Below are 16,443 nucleotides of genomic sequence, written 5' to 3' on the forward strand. Positions count from 1 at the left end.
GAATGATGGTCTGTCCTAAATTGAAACTTACCGACAATCACTCTTATTTATTTATATATTATCAGATTACATAAAAACTCACGCAAATTAAGTCTGTAATCTGGATTCGTTTAGCAAAAATATCTTGGATTGGAACACCCTTAGTAAGTAGGACAGGAAGAACAGTTTACCAAAATATTTATTATTATTCCCAACTAAACATAACATAATCAAAATTAATCTGATCAAATGTAATCAAGTTTTATTTATATATTTTTTTCTCTAATAAGTAGTAATCATTTTTATTTTTTTTAATATTTAATGAAAATTTATTAATCCGGATTTTATAATTTTTGGTTGTATTTTTATTCAATTATTCTAATTTTCTTTAATTTCAAGATGTTGTCAATTATTGCGCTGTCGAGTGTACTTATAATTAAGGTGACATTTCTCACATACTTCTTGACAATTTTTCGATGTTTTATATTCATGATCGCTTTGTTTATACAACTAAATAAATAAATAAACTATGAAAATTAGAACATTTAGAATTGATATCATCCTAGTAAGTATTCCGACAACAATACGCTTTTATCATTCGTCATTCGAGCAACGTTCTCGTGTGTGAAAACACCTAATGAATCGTTGCATATCATTTCACTCTCAAACGACTCTGAATAAACTATTGAACTCCAAAAGAAACACCTCGCCTTACACTGTCGAGGGACAACAGACTGCCCCCCACGGCGCTACAATGCTCACGCATATTGACAGGCTGCCTATAAGACTCATACAAACAATAGAATTTATGAGCTCTTAACTTTATTGACCCATTTCTTTGATTGAATACAATAGTAAATCGACAATTAAATTTGAATCGGGCATCGTGGGAATGTCTCGAATTAAATGCAGTTTTCGAGTTGTGTATTCCTCGTCGTGGAATCTGGGCGGGGATCGCTGGTGAGTAGGAGACCTCGGATGGGCGGTGTGTGGTTGCCTTCGTAACGATTGTAAAAGGAATTCCCTAAAATCTTTTGTTGATAGATCCCTTTGTTAACTTCTTATTCTTTTAATTTCCCTTTTGTTCTACGCCTTGAAAATTACGTTTTATTTTTTCTTCGCAATATTATAAGTATGCCAAAGTCATATTCGAACAAGATTATTTTCATATTTATAGATACTAACTAGTAGTCCCCTGGTAGTCGAAATTCAACTATAATTAATTGAAATTATAAGTCTGTACACTATTATAATTCTATTGTCTATAATATTATATTCTATAATCACAGTTTTCGCTAAGATTATGTACACTTTAGACAAATATTATTAAAGACAAACAATACATATTTAATCTAGTCTCAATTTGACCACAGACTATAAGCAATAAGAAAAGTTTGACAATAAACAAATAGTATGCATGCATGTGTATGTCAAATACATGTTATTGTTTTTTTTAATTGATTTAATGTATTTTTATGCATAATTTTAACATTCCGCACTCCTTCTCTATATTCTCTATAAGTGTGGAAAATTTCATACTCCTCCGCCCGCACAATTTTCGTAAAAAGGGGTACAAAGTTTTTGCTTCACGTATTGGTATATAAATATATATTTTTGGTCGTTTATATGTTTTTTTTTTTATAGTTTTGAAATGTAACTATTGCACTGCCGATTGTACTTATAATTGAGGTGACATATCAATTTGTTGATGTTTTATATGATGATCTCTTTATATAATAAACAAATAAATAAAAAATCTATTACATTCAAAAATTTCAATAATCTACTTACGTAATAATCATTACTAGTGGTCCCGCAGTAGTCGAAATTCGACTATAATTAATTGAAATTATAAGTTTCAACAGACTCCACTGTAGACAAATACTCGTAATATTAAAGATATACAATACTAACCTATTCTCAATTTGACTACAGAATTTAAGCAATAACAAAAGTTTAACAACAAAAAGTATATGTGTGTGTGTCAAATACATGGTAGTGTGTGTAATGTTTTATGCATTATTTAAAAAAATATTAGCATTGTGCCCTTCTTCTCTATATTCTCTATAATGGTGGGAAATTTCATACTCCTCTGTCCACGCAATTTTCGTAAAAAAAGGATACAAAGTTTGTCCTTCACGTATTAATATATAGATTGGCTATTGGCACTCGATTCGAGAACAAGCCATACCGAATTCGGCCTTTTGACGTAATCAAGAAACGCACATGTGCGCATTTGGCGTTTGTTTACGTCGAACAAAAAAAACGCACGAAAAACAAAAGAATAATCAAAGCGACGCATCTAAGTGCGCGCGTGGGTACTGGCGCAGCAAAACTCGGTAAGTTCAAAACTCAAAATATTGAGTCGCAAAGTGCCGCCTTAGCTCACAATGGTGCCAGCAGGTTGCCTATTGTCGGAGCACCCTCCGTTCCTTACAATAGTAGTAATGCACCGGTTTTTTTTTTGCGAACATTAAAATTGCTTAGAGTAAACGCTCTTTAGACGCGCGAGTCGCGAGATAAGTGTACTTTAATTGAGTGTTTAACTTACGTCTTGTACTCGACTGCTGATATGTAACGATTTTGTTTAATCATCTCGATTAAGTCTAAAGCATTTTTTACGGTATTCGCCAGTCGTAAATATAATTAAAAATTCTTTTACCATTTAAACTTCTTGCTTTTTTATTGTCTTTGCTTATTTATGGACGTTACGAATACTTTACAGTTGTCGTGGTCACGAACGACTTTCTTCACTAGTAAAAGTTGTTTTAATTAGGTATCTCTGTCATTTGTATTTTTTTTTGGAAACCTAAATTAATTACTTTATTCGCGTCACCACTGCTAGCTAACAAGACAATTTGTTGCATCTACTGTAGTTTTTAAGAATATAAAATATATTTTTCAATCCTTTAATTCACTTCTGTTAAATTTAATTTCATTTAATTTATTTAAATAAATTTTACAAAACTTCGTCTACAACTTACATTTCTAATGTCTGCAATAATAGTTGAGTTAGTAAAAAAAAAAAATTTTAAAAAATATGAAAATTAACAAACAGCCATCAAATAGATCGATCGCGTCACCCTCTATTTGAACGTTTCGTTTTACACAACAGTCTTTACAAGACGGGGTCTAAATAAAAAAAAAAGCTCTCTAAGCTTATTGAAAAGTATTCTCGCCCCGCGTTCACGGGCTCTGAGCAAATATAAGATAATTTTTGCGCTTCACGTCACCCGGTATTTAGGGGCGCACCTTTCAAACTTTTTACGCTGTCCTTTGACGGTAGGTACGACTCGAAGGTTATAATGTAATTTATTTTGTATTCAAAACGCGTACGCCAAGTAGAACGAGACGACACTCTGATATGACGTTTAAGTACTTGATTTCGTGAAAAAAGATTTTTGTCTTTTTTTTCCTGCCTATGCTGTTAGACTTGAGAGGAAATTTCAGCTTCATCCTAACGTGTATAGGTGAGCTCACGGGGCTCAAACCGGAGTGTTGCTAACGTGACCCTAGCAGGAGCAGTGCTTCGCAGAATCTACCACCGGATCGGAAACGCGATCCACTGAGAAAATCCGACGAGAAGCTCAGTGGGCTGTGTCTATGGGTCAATTCGCTCGTCGAGCCCTTCGTCGCAAGCGACGGGTTCGACGAGGACGGTGACCGGTGCTTGTGGTGCCTAAAAGCACCGTTAAAGGATCGGGAGGATCCGTAATGAAGTGCTTTGGGCGACGTCGACTATTAACCATTCGGTCTACAGGATCGGGTATGTAGTTTCCAGCAGCCACGACAGGAGGGTTCTCATGTCGTACCGCCTTCTCAAAGTGGCGCAAACATTTAATTAATACTCCACGGTTTAGTAGTAGCGGGAAACAACTAACACGTCAATATACTCTGTGAAGCAAATCATTAAAGGTATTTTTTTTTTTAAAGAGCTCTGTTTTTTTATTGTCTGTGTAGGCAGACGAATATACGGCCCACCTGATGGTGAGTGGTTACCGTCACTCATGGACGTCAGCAATGCCAGGGGCAAAGCCAAGCCGCTGCCTACCGTTTTTAATCATTAAAATATTTACTTAAATCGTTTACTTAAATTTTAATTCTAGACAGAGCAAAGACAGTTTTTTTTTTGTATTAAGTAAATTAACTCGAATTTCCTCCAACAAGACCCTCCCAACAACAAACAAAAAAATCGTAGCTCTTCATTCAAAAAAAACGGCACCATAAATATTTTTTACAAACAATCCTTTCTCACGAAACATTGCTACCGGTACAACATAGAGAATTAAATAAAAATCGAAGCTTAATTCCCCGTTAATAAGTGGGTAAACACAAAAAAAAGCATTTAAGATCATTCACATGAAACGTCATTATGGATCGGACATTGTCTATGTGCATTAGTTAATTCGTGCAAACACACACACACAATTCCATGACTCCAATGTATAAGGGGAATTCAATATATTAATGGAAATTTTTATTTTAAATAACAATCAATGGGGCAGACATGCTATTTTCAAACAGAGCGACTAATTTCATTCTTGAAAACATTAATTTTTTTTTTTTTAAAAGGGTATCGAACGGTTTGTTCTTACAGTGCAAACGTTATTATACACATTAGAAAGTGTATATATGTGTTTAATATGTGTGACGTCACAGGTTGCATATAATGGATAATTGATTTAGAGCCATTTAAAAACATTTTGAATGTATGATTTATCTTTTTTGAATTACCGTTGTAGGTTTTACATATATAGAGAGTGCCTAATGCTAAGTAATCATCAAGTTCGACCACGGACATCGGCAACGACAAAGTTACAGCCAAGCCGATTTATCTCTACTGCCAACTATGTATAAATTGAAATGGAAATATTTTAGTAGATTTTCTGAATGATATCGATAAACATGAGCGACAGTAACTATTTAAGATCATATTGGTCAAAAATTCGTCTGCATCCGATGGCTATATAAAGCTTTACGCTTAAAAGCAACCATCGGCTTTATAATAGTTTTAATTGAGAGAAAGAGAATTTCCAAACAAACAATAACTTTTACCAAAAATGTTTTTAATATTAATTGGAGCATAGCTCTCGCAAAAACAGTCGCGTAAACAAATCAATCGACGCGAATAATTCGAATTAAAGGACAGTTTACATTTGTATGAATACAATATTATGTTCGGGTGTGATTTTTTTTACGTCCGGACCACTCGGGTTTTTTCACACGTGGCCTCACATCAGCGCGAGTTATTTACGTGTTTATTACGAAAGGATGAATTACGGAAACGTGATATGAAAAAGTTCTAAATTTGTAATCCAATTCGATTTTTACAGTATTGAGGTTATATTACAATTAAAAAAAAGTTTTTATAAACCACCAGCACTTTCAAGTGACAGTGACAATTTCAAATCGTCTGCCATTTTTTTTTTTTGGAGTTTTGACGTTTAATGGTTTTGAGACTTGTGAAATTATAATCTGTATGGATAGACTGGCATATCGTAGTGTTGATGGCAACAGTAACTTCGATATCACTTTGGAAGCATTTTGTCCACGAAGTTTTTGATTCAGTAAATGTTTAATTAGACTGTACGGTATCTAAATAATTGGAAAAATGTTTTTATTTATTCATTTCAAAGATCGAGATCTAATTGGCTCGACTCATTGACTCTTTCTAACATTCCAACGAACGTCTTGTTAAACATTTCCGTTTCATTTGATACAAAAGTTCAACCCTTTAGTTGTACTGCTAGAAAATTTTCCATTTCTTGCTTATTTTCTTTTAACTTTTAATAAACTTATACTTGTTATTATTCGATTGAGTGATTCAGATTGTTAACTTTATTATTTATTAGCGCCGTAGTCATTTCTATTGAAATCGAAAAAACATACAAGTTTTTAATAAAAAAAAAAACAGAAACGTCAAACGAAATGTCAACCGCAAATCATAGACTAAAACACGATTTCGAAAAAAAAAGAAGGAAGGAACGTGGCGCGCTTTCTCGGTCCATCGGGCATTCCGTCATATGCCATTCACAGCGGCGGAGAGACCACCGCGCAGCTGGTGTCCGGTTACCGTCTATCGTCTTACCGCGCCTTCCTGTCTCTTACGTGCGTCTGTCCTGCTGTCACCCGAGTGACAGTTGGTGGCCAGCTCGAGCGCTTGCTTTTCCTGTCTATGGCCGTTAGACTATTAGGTAATGCGAGGTTAATCGGAAATTTACGTTACAACATAAAATCATCCAAAAAATGATCCACTTTTCTCCGGCTTTCACAAAACAAAATTAAAATATTGCTATAGACATAATTAAAACTATGTACTTCTACATTTGTTCTCGCGTTTTTTATTGTCATTTATTCTGACATTTTGAATATTTTACAGTTTTCGCGGTAGTCTGAATTAGGGCCGCTTTTTTTTGGTAAATTATTATCACTTAACTGGATTTCCAGAATTTTATCGAACTATGCTGAAAGCCCACTGTTATGCAAATCAACATACTATCAATCCATTGCTAAACAGCCGTCAACTGTAACACATAAATATTTATAAAAAAGAATTGAGCAGTAATAGGTAATTTGTGTTCAATCACAAATTTCACTGGTCTACCATCAGTTGCGTGGATCCCGCCGGTCTGCCCATATCGTAGTCGTAGTCGTCGTGGCCTAACGGATGAGACGTCCGGTGTATTCGTGTTGAAGCGATGCACCGGTGTTCGAATCCCGCAGGCGGGTACCAATTTTTCTAATGAAATACGTACTCAACAAATGTTGACGATTGACTTCCACGGTGAAGGAATAACATCGTGTAATAAAAATGAAACCCGCAAAATTATAATTTGCGTAATTACTGGTGGTAGGACCTCTTGTGAGTCCGCGCGGGTGGGTACCACCGCCCTGCCTATTTCTGCCGTGAAGCAGTAATGCGTTTCGGTTTGAAGGGTGGGGCAGCCGTTGTAACTATACTTGAGACCTTAGAACTTGTATCTCAAGGTGGGTGGCGCATTTACGTTGTGGATGTCTATGGGCTCCAGTAACCACTTAACACCAGGTGGGCTGTGAGCTCGTTCACCCATCTAAGCAATAAAAAAAAAAAAAAAAAAAAAAATCTGCTGCGAAGCAACAACGTGTTCTGGTTTGAGGCTGGGGCAGTTTGAAGACTTAGCCTCACGTCTCAACGTGGATAGCAGCCCTCATATTGTGGTATCTACAGTGCTACGGCAATGCAATGCTAAATGGACCGACATTTCGTTCTCTAATCTATGCAATAAAAATAACATATCTATTTTAAAAAAAATAGCCAACCGCATTAACAATGAATTTAATTGTTTAACCTATTGATACTTGTCAAGATATTAGAGTAAACTTATAAAATATACTGTATTCTTATCGGTGCTAGATGCGTGTGCAAACTTTCAAGTTAGACGTCTTGGAATCAGCGAAAATGACGTTCAAAGATACCATAATATACAAACAAACGTAACTTAAAACATACCGTACTATTCTTTATAAATACAAAACTTATTTGTAAGGCAAACACATGTTAATATGGTCAATGTTTCACACATCGATATTTGTAAAACACGTCCCTACGGATCCATCAGATCCAATAACCTTTGCATTAGACGCCTTCAGCTCTAACACTAGGAGCAGGCTTAGGGACCTCAGTAACCGTACTCGTCGAACTCGACAAAGAGGTCGACGTGCAACCTAACCCATGCATCAGCCCGCTGAGTTTCTCGCCGGATCTTCTCAGCGGGTCGCGATTCCGATCCGGTAGTAGATTCATTCACGAAGCAGTTGTTCTTGAGTTGTTAGGTCTCCTATGGAGGCGCTCGGGCAACTGTTAGCAAGTCCCAACCCTACTGGCTGAGGCTTTGCTCGTATTATTCCGACAAAAACAAAAAAAATCTTAAACACGCCGCGTATAATTAATTCCGTTACGAAAAAATTAAATAATTCCATCGAAGCCTCGTTCTGATCTCGTCGGAAAGGAGAACTTTGTAATTTTAATCAATTCATTGTACGCCCTTCCGATCGCGTGTCGTCGCTTCAGAGCCGCCGCCCTTCCATATAAATTATAAACATTACCCATATCATATACATACACGATCCGCCATGTAATAATACGAAATTTTAACAAAAACGAAAACAGACTTCGATAGGAGGAAATGATAATATCATCTATGTAGTGTCGAAGCTTTTTTTTTTTTATTGCTTAGATGGGCGAACGAGCTCATAGCCCACCTGGTGCTAAGTGGTTACTGGAGCCCATAGACATCTACAACGTAAATGCGTCACCCACCTTGAGATATAAGTTCTAAGATAGAACCACCGAAGTCAACAAAATGTGTATTTTTGGGGATAGCTCGAAAACTACTGGTTATATCTTGATAGATATGTCCCCAGAAGAAACACTAGGTATCGATTAAAAAAGAATTATCAAAATCGATTCATCTGGAAAAAATCTGTGGTAACAACCAATAAAAACAGTGCAGTCAAATTGAACCTCCCTCATTTCTTGGAGTCATTTAAAAACAAAATACACGTATAAAAATTAGTAAGAAAAATGTAGACTAACACAGCATTCGTTTTTCTGCATAAGTCGTTTGCAACCTTTAAGAATGAACTTTAATATTTATGTCTTCAAAGTAAATAGAATTTAAATCGACAAATTTTCATATTACTCGTATATAACAGTTCGCAAATGAAAAATGAAAGCACGTTTAGAATTGTTAACTAGGTTTTTTTTTAATTTATTGCTTAGATGGGTGGACGAGCTCACAGCCCAACTGGTGTTAAATGGTTACTGGAGCCCATAGACATCTACAACGTAAATGCCGCCACCCATCTTGAGATATGAGTTCTAAGGTCTCAAGTACAGTTTAAGGGCTGGCCCGCCCTTCAAATCGAAACAAATTTATACTTACGACAGAAATAGGCAGGGTGGTAGTACCTACCCGTGCGGACTCACAGAGGTCCTACCTCTAGTACACCAATGATAATTACATTACAGATGCATAGACAATATTATACAGGGATATTTCATCCACTTTAGGTGTCTTCGATAAACCGTGTTCTCCGCAACCTGGCTGCCCAGAAGGAGAAGACCAGCAGTCAACCTACATCAGACTGTTCTGCTCCCGTCTACGAGCGTCTCCGTCTCCTCGGGACTCCTAGCACTCCGGCGTGGCCTCGAGCACCGTGGCCAACACAAATAGACACTAGAACTCCGCCTTATCAACTACACAGCTTAAGCCCTGGTCCTCAGACGATAGGCTGCAATGGAGGCGATATGACAGCCATCAAGAAAAGTAAGTACCTATATCTATACTTCTATACTTCTTACTTATATAATATAATATAATATAATAATATTATAAAGAGGAAAGATTTGTTTGTTTGTTTATATTGAATAGGCTCCGAAACTACTGAACCGATTTGAAAAATTCTTTCACTGTTTGGATGCTACACTATTCCCGAGTGACATAGGTTATAATCTTTTTTGAAAAAAATTAGGGTTCATTACTAAAGCTCCAATAACGTAACCAAAGGGGTAAAAAATTTACCTAAAATATTCTTTACATCGCGTGCCCAGCGAAAATTATTGATGATAGAATAAAATAATGTACTACGACTTTGTAGAACCTATTATTATTTACAAAAAGTGCTGGGACAGCATATGTCCAACTATTATAGTTATGCCGCAATAAGTGTTCTTTTATTTAAATAATAAAACAACGTCTACTATCGTTGAAATTTTTGTTAAAGACCCGAGCGGAGCCGGAGCGGGCCGCTAGTGTTCTATAAACCCAAAGATCTAACTTTAAAATACTTCTATTGCATAATTAACATGTGCTGCATAATGTCGATAGAACAAAAGAATTGCAACGGAATTAAGCATATGAATCGTATTATAAAACAACAACGAAAAAGTACAGTGAACTCTTCTAACAAAACAACAGAAGCTTAGTCAGACAATACATTTATAACTGCATGTGCATGCGGTGCGCAAAAACCACAAATTAATAAACAAAAATAAAATAAATAAAAACATCGGGAAAATAGGCAGAATTCCGCAACAGCCGGTCACACCAGCGGGGAAACAAAACTTTTTTCACCAGCGTTTTGATAGTCGATTTGCGGCTCCCCTCTTCGGGAGGCAAAGGGGGGTACCGGGAGGCAGCCTACGGTACCGTCAAAAACATTACTCTGCCCATCCGCTTGGAAGATTTAATTTTCATTTTTATCTCAAACATCCCCCTTTGTAGTGGTCTGTATTCTGTATCCAATTAGGTGGCTTTGTGAATTTTTTTGGAACTCCCACATAGCCGAGATCTTTCGAGTTATGGAATTTTAGTAATTTCGATCTTTAAGGAAATTTTTTGATGGTGATCCCTTTGCTTTTTGATATGCATAAAAGAAAAAAGTTTCTTAATCAAAATGTTTATGTTTGAAGTCGCACCAAATTCTTTTCCGGGTAATTTTAAAACCTATTTTGTTTTAGCGATTTCCCGCTCAATTCCGTCCAAAAATTTCTAAGTTTTTATGGTTAGTATAAAATTTCTCAAAGATACTATAAAGTACAAGACAGTATTGAGTCTGTACCATCATTACATACACAATATTCTAGAATGTTTTATTAATTCAGTCCTTGAATATGTTGTAACATTTGTGAAAATTACAGAAAAACGCGAATAATGTCGCGCGCTAAATCTTTGCAAGAATCCCATAAATGATTTGTTCAAATACAGTTATTGCGTAGCAGAATGCTTACATTGTATACTATGGCTAGTTGAGCTATTTATGTACAGCCATGCTATCCGCTTACACCCGTTTGTAACCACTTTCACGCCAGCTTGACGCGTTCGCCAAGCACGGATCATATTACAATCCTACTGGAAGATTATTTTTAGAAAAATAATCATTTTGATTATAATTGTAACCAAAAGTAATTGACTTATTTTTAATGTTAAACTATTTTCATTATTAAATATACAAATTCTGGTGGCGTTTTAAAGATTATTTCTAGTATTACAGTACGATCAACTTAAGAAAGATCGCACACATATGGTCACAAACAATGAATGTATTTCACACATTTAGGGAGTCTTGGAACGTGATGAAATTAAAAGCGTACACAATATCTTTCGAACGTCAGCGGTAACACTATTGTTAATGATCTATATCATTTTACTGTAATTTTAATTAAAATGTATTAATAAATATAATTTAAAAAAAAAGACTGTTCTCTTAGGCTGTTATTACTTTAGTAACACAGCTTGTGACAGGCACAAGGTAATATATTCAGAAACGTTAGTAAATTAAAAAAAAAAACTGAGAAATATTTTTATTTTTCTGTTTTTTTATTCCATTTAAACTAAAACCGCGAGAACAATGCACAACGGTTTATTAAATTAACGAGATTTAGTTTACTCGGCTCTGAGCGCGCAATATGTCAAAACAATATAGCCTGTGGGCACACTTTGATACAAGCAAACAATTTTGTTTCGAATGCTCTGTTGGAGCATTGTACACGACACTTCTCTCGGTTGTATCTTTTGAGCATTTTGCTTCAAAAATTAAACTATAGTCTTATTTTAAATCGAATAATAGGTATAATTACGTAATAATGCTTTTCGGTCACGCGTCACTATGACCATCATTGAATAATATACCCACTGAGTTTCTCCCCAGATCTTCTCAGTAGGTCGCGATTCCGATCCAGTAGTAGATTCGGCGAAGCGCTGCTCTTGCTAGGGCTAATACCCAATTCTTTCAGGTTGAGCCCGTGAGCTCACCTACCAGTCCACGCGAGGTTGGTATAACCTTGAGCTACCAACAATTAGGTAGGGAAAAAATTCTAGTAATGAAAAAAAATCAATTTTCGAATAAAACATAATACAGCCAGATACTTTCGATGAAGTGTCAAAAACTATAACGTTTCAACAAGAAAACTTTACATCAAACAGATAAATTTATCGGTTACATAAAAAAACGAAAAAAAAACAATTGAATGCTACCATTTTAAATAACTGATGGAAAGTAGCACTCTGGTCTATAAGTTTACTAGCAACTCTGCCTGCTCCTAACGCAAAGTAATACCTACATCGTGTGAAGACTGTATCGGTAGCTGAACAATACCGATATTATATTATATTATGGAAATTGGTATCTTCATTCTCAAAATGAACGACCATATTCACGTTATTGTCTACGGCTCTAGACACTATTTAAAATGACAGTAAGCATTAATGTTTATACCTACAATCGTTATTTTTTAGTGAATACGCTTCATTTTATATGGTCTTTATAATTCGCACACAATAGCGGGTTGGTGAAAGAAGTGAATGTTGTTAGAGATTTTTGTCAATTACCACAGATTAATTAGAGAAAATATAACCAAAACAATAACAGATTAAAACAGATTTTAAGACATTCTTCATATCTTAAAACAAAATTGTCTGTCTACAAAAATTTTATACTAGAATAACTAAAAGCAATACTACATACAATAGAACGTTGATTTCACCCAGCACGAGTTCAACTAAAATCGAACGCGGAACTCCGTAGTCCATTAACGAGGTCAATACGACCACAAAACTCGCAAGGAATTCCCTAACGAAAACTACTAACATTCTTAGCACCGGAGACAAACAGACAAGGTCAAAGAACGGAAAGAAAAAGCCATTACGGGGGCGAAAACTAAATAAAACGCACCGAAGGGTGGGAATACAGCGCGATAAAATGCTGCAGAGGAGAAATGCAACTATACCACGACCTTTAAGAGAGAAAGGGATGTCACACCGTCTGGACGCCCAAGATAAGCTGAAGAAAAATGTCTCTTAGATATTTATTCCCGGGGCTCTCGGATAAATGGTTATTATGGGGTTCAGTAGTAGTAAATTAGTGAGATGTATGGCGGTACCGTTGAATATTTATTTATAGGACGCGTGAGTTATTGTGGCATTTCGTCGCCTTGAGGTTCCGGGGGAAATGAAGTGATTCATCGCTGGAAATGGTGTTTGATACAGTTGCGGTCGTTGCTGTAAATCGTTATAGTCGTCACAATATAAACGAAAATTTCCTAATAAAATATATGTATAAGCTAAACAGCAAAGAAAATAATAATTGTTACGTATTTCAATGATTTTTTTTTTTCACAGAAAATATTTACGATACGCAATTTAATTTCTAAATGCAACGGCTTAAATTATATAATGAAAATTTTAAATAATAAGCTTGAATCTCATTTTAAGTCATTAATTGACTACTTAAAAACAAACAATACAATTTAAAATTCAATTAATTTTAAGAACAATATATTGTTAATTGGCTAAGCTAAATCTAACATTTGATTTGACGATTAAAAACCGGTAAATTGAATTAAAATTTTACTCCCATAAACAAACACTTGCTTATTTTCACGGTACGGGTAAAATATTGGTGCCTAAAATACAACAACATAATGCATCAACATTTGCGGTACCTATGCGGTAATTGAATAAAGAAAATTTAATTAAGTAAATAGATATGCTTTAACAACAACCGACTTCAAATAGAAAAAAATATATTCCAAAAAAAATTAACATACTCTAAAAACAATAATCATCGAAATCGGTTGGCGTGATATTGAGTTATTGAGTTATTCATCTATTTGTCGCGCACGTATTTAATGCAAATTTAAGATTTACATGATTTTCTCATGGATACTATTATCAGAACTGGACTAAATTGAAATGGGACCACACGGGAAGCGTCAGCTTTCTAATCAAAAAAGAATCATCAAAATCGATTCACCCAGTCAAAAGATATGAGGTAACAAATATAAAAAAAAAATTACCTACAGTCGAATTGAGAACCTCCTCCTTTTTTGAAGTCGCTTAATTATATTTTAATGCTCCTTTTAAATACCCATAGAATACATACACCTTAAAGATAATACCAAAATAGAAAAGCTGTGCTTAGGTACCAATCCACATGTACCCGTTGCTATATCAAAGGGCCGACGTCGCGTCGGTCGCGCTTTGAACTCTCCGACATACCGCGGCACATATGTACCCACCGCTATATGCTTTCAAGTTTATCTATGCTTTACGAGACGCTCTAAATTAAAGGCATATAGACGTTTGTGTATATTGATACACTTAAATATTAATTCAATCACTCCTTTTGATCTTATGTTTGCTCTACATTTGTAAGATTCAATCAATTGTAAGATTTAAAATTATTGTTATAGGTACATTAGTTGTTTAACAAACTTCAAAAACGTGGAAGTAAAATATTGTTTTAGATATATATATTTTTAATTGTACCTATATACGTTTATTTTTGTAAATTCTTTGTAGTGACTACAACAACATTCTTAAAAGGACCATACCACACCAAGCATCATCAAGATCTTGTCTTTTATAGAATGAATCGTCTGTTAGCTAATATTGTTGAATACCAGCATGGCATTGCTGAAGTCCATGGGCGACGTTAACCACTCACCATCAGGTGGGCCGTGTGCTCGTCTGCCTACAAGGGCATAAAAAAATACGTCTAAACCATTACATAATTAAAATTACTTTAACAGTTTATTTCGCGTTTATTATTATTATTATATTCATTTCACTATTTCCAATGTTTCAAGCTACATTACAGTTCTCATGGTTATACATATTATGTCTTAAAATTACTGTCCTACGTAGCTCGAAGTATATTTATGAGTGTTCATAGATGATAAAGAATTTACATTATTAATAACAGAGTGAATGTTGCGTCGATGGTTTGAAACCTTGTTTTCTGATTAAATATATTACGATTATTATATTACGTCGTGTATACCAATAAAACATAAAAAAATCTCATTTTTTTTAAATAACTAGACACAACTAACAACAATGACTAATCTAATTATATCAAATAAATGAATAAAAATAAAAAATATTTAGGTAAAGCTACTTATAAATAGAAAATCTGCGTTAGCTCACCGCCAGTTGGCAGCGTTCCCAGAAGGCTGGCAGCATTTCCACGCTAGATAGTAATGCTAATTCTTTGTGCAAAATACGTATTTTTTTTTAAATATCTAATTCAATATTGACATATTATTATACCTACATATATCTAAACGCCGGTATCATGGTATACAGGACGTCTGACGTTATACAATAAAGCCCCAACTTAGAGAGAGCTGTCAAACATTCTAATCCAGTTTAACTAATCTCCGGACCGCAACGATTCAAGCAAGCGGTAAGTACATAACCGCGGTGCTTGGTCCCGGGACGGGACGAGATTCCCCCGCGCACTGAAGGCATACACGCGAGCAAAATACCAATTAAATCCGCCTTCATTACGTGTAACCCTTCCTCGTGTGTGTTCGATTGATTAGGGTGCACGTTATTACTGAAAATTTTGATAGCTCGATATTATTTTTTGGAGTTTAATTTTTTTTAAATGTTGCCTAGAATTTTTTTTAAAACTACCCTGCCGCCTGCATTTGTGCTGGTGTCACTGATTTTTAAAATAGTTTACGAGAAGTATCATATTAGATAGAATTCCGCGCAATAATGTGATGTAGCTAAGTCTAGAAACAGTTAAATCAATTTATTTACTAAGTATCAATCAATCTTATTCAAAGACCTAAAATGCTTATAAAAAAAGGGAAAATTCAAACCAAATATGTGAAACTTTTTTACTGGTGTTAAAAACCCTGCCTATTTCTGCCGTGAAGCAGTAACAGATGGGTGGACGAGCTCACGGCCCACCTGATGTTAGGTGGTTACCAGAGCCCGTAGACATCTACAAAGCAAATACCGCCACTCACCTTGAGATATAAGGTCTCAGTATACTTACAACGACTACCCCACCCTTCAAACCGAAACGCATTACTGCTTCACGGCTTAAATAGGCAGGATGGTGGTACCGACTCATGACACGTCCTACCACCAGTAATTTTGGTTAAAACTTTCTCTATCTAAACCTCGAGCCAAAACTAAAGAGGTCGCATCAGCTTTTGCTCGATCCAAAAAATTAAACAGCCTAATTCCTCCCTAAAGCATCTCTTAAAACGCAATCACAAACATAGTTATCGTTACACATATAATTACATGTTTGAAGATAAAAGCGAGCACCGTGTTTACCGGAGCGGTTCGTACAAAGGGTGTACAGACCCAATAACGCATAAAACAGGATTATAAACATGAAAATGCTTGTAAAGGGGCGTTTTCCCCTCACCACTCGCACGTTTTACGTGTAATTATAGCTCTGTTAATTTGCCTCTCTCTGTACCGTGCACGTCTGAGTGGCTTTCCACGGGTTTTTTTACATGGTTCGTTTCTGGGATGTTCATATGTGAATTTCAATAGGTTTCCCATCATATTTTAATGTCTAATACAATGTTAATTTTTAAATTATCATGTTATGTATCTTTTCAGCAAGTTCAGATTATTTGTTAGTAAAGGATAGGATCCTTTATTAATTAATAGT

The 16,443-nt window shown here is 35.3% G+C and overlaps 1 protein-coding gene across 5 annotated transcripts in view; it reads left to right on the plus strand.

Annotated features, from left to right (window-relative positions):
- The window catches only part of LOC114252787 (paired box protein Pax-6), a 70,346-nt gene that overhangs the window by 31,640 nt on the left and 22,263 nt on the right, over positions 1-16,443 (plus strand). For all 5 annotated transcript variants that reach the window (XM_089739520.1, XM_089739518.1, XM_089739521.1 and 2 more), the window contains exon 5: positions 9,032-9,287. In XM_089739520.1, coding sequence (XP_089595646.1) covers positions 9,032-9,287 — 256 coding nt within the window. The remainder of the gene's footprint in view (positions 1-9,031; positions 9,288-16,443) is intronic.

The sequence above is a fragment of the Bombyx mandarina genome, chromosome A1 (genome assembly GCF_030267445.1).
Source record: "Bombyx mandarina strain Sakado chromosome A1, ASM3026744v2".
In the NCBI taxonomy this organism is placed as follows: domain Eukaryota; kingdom Metazoa; phylum Arthropoda; class Insecta; order Lepidoptera; family Bombycidae; genus Bombyx; species Bombyx mandarina.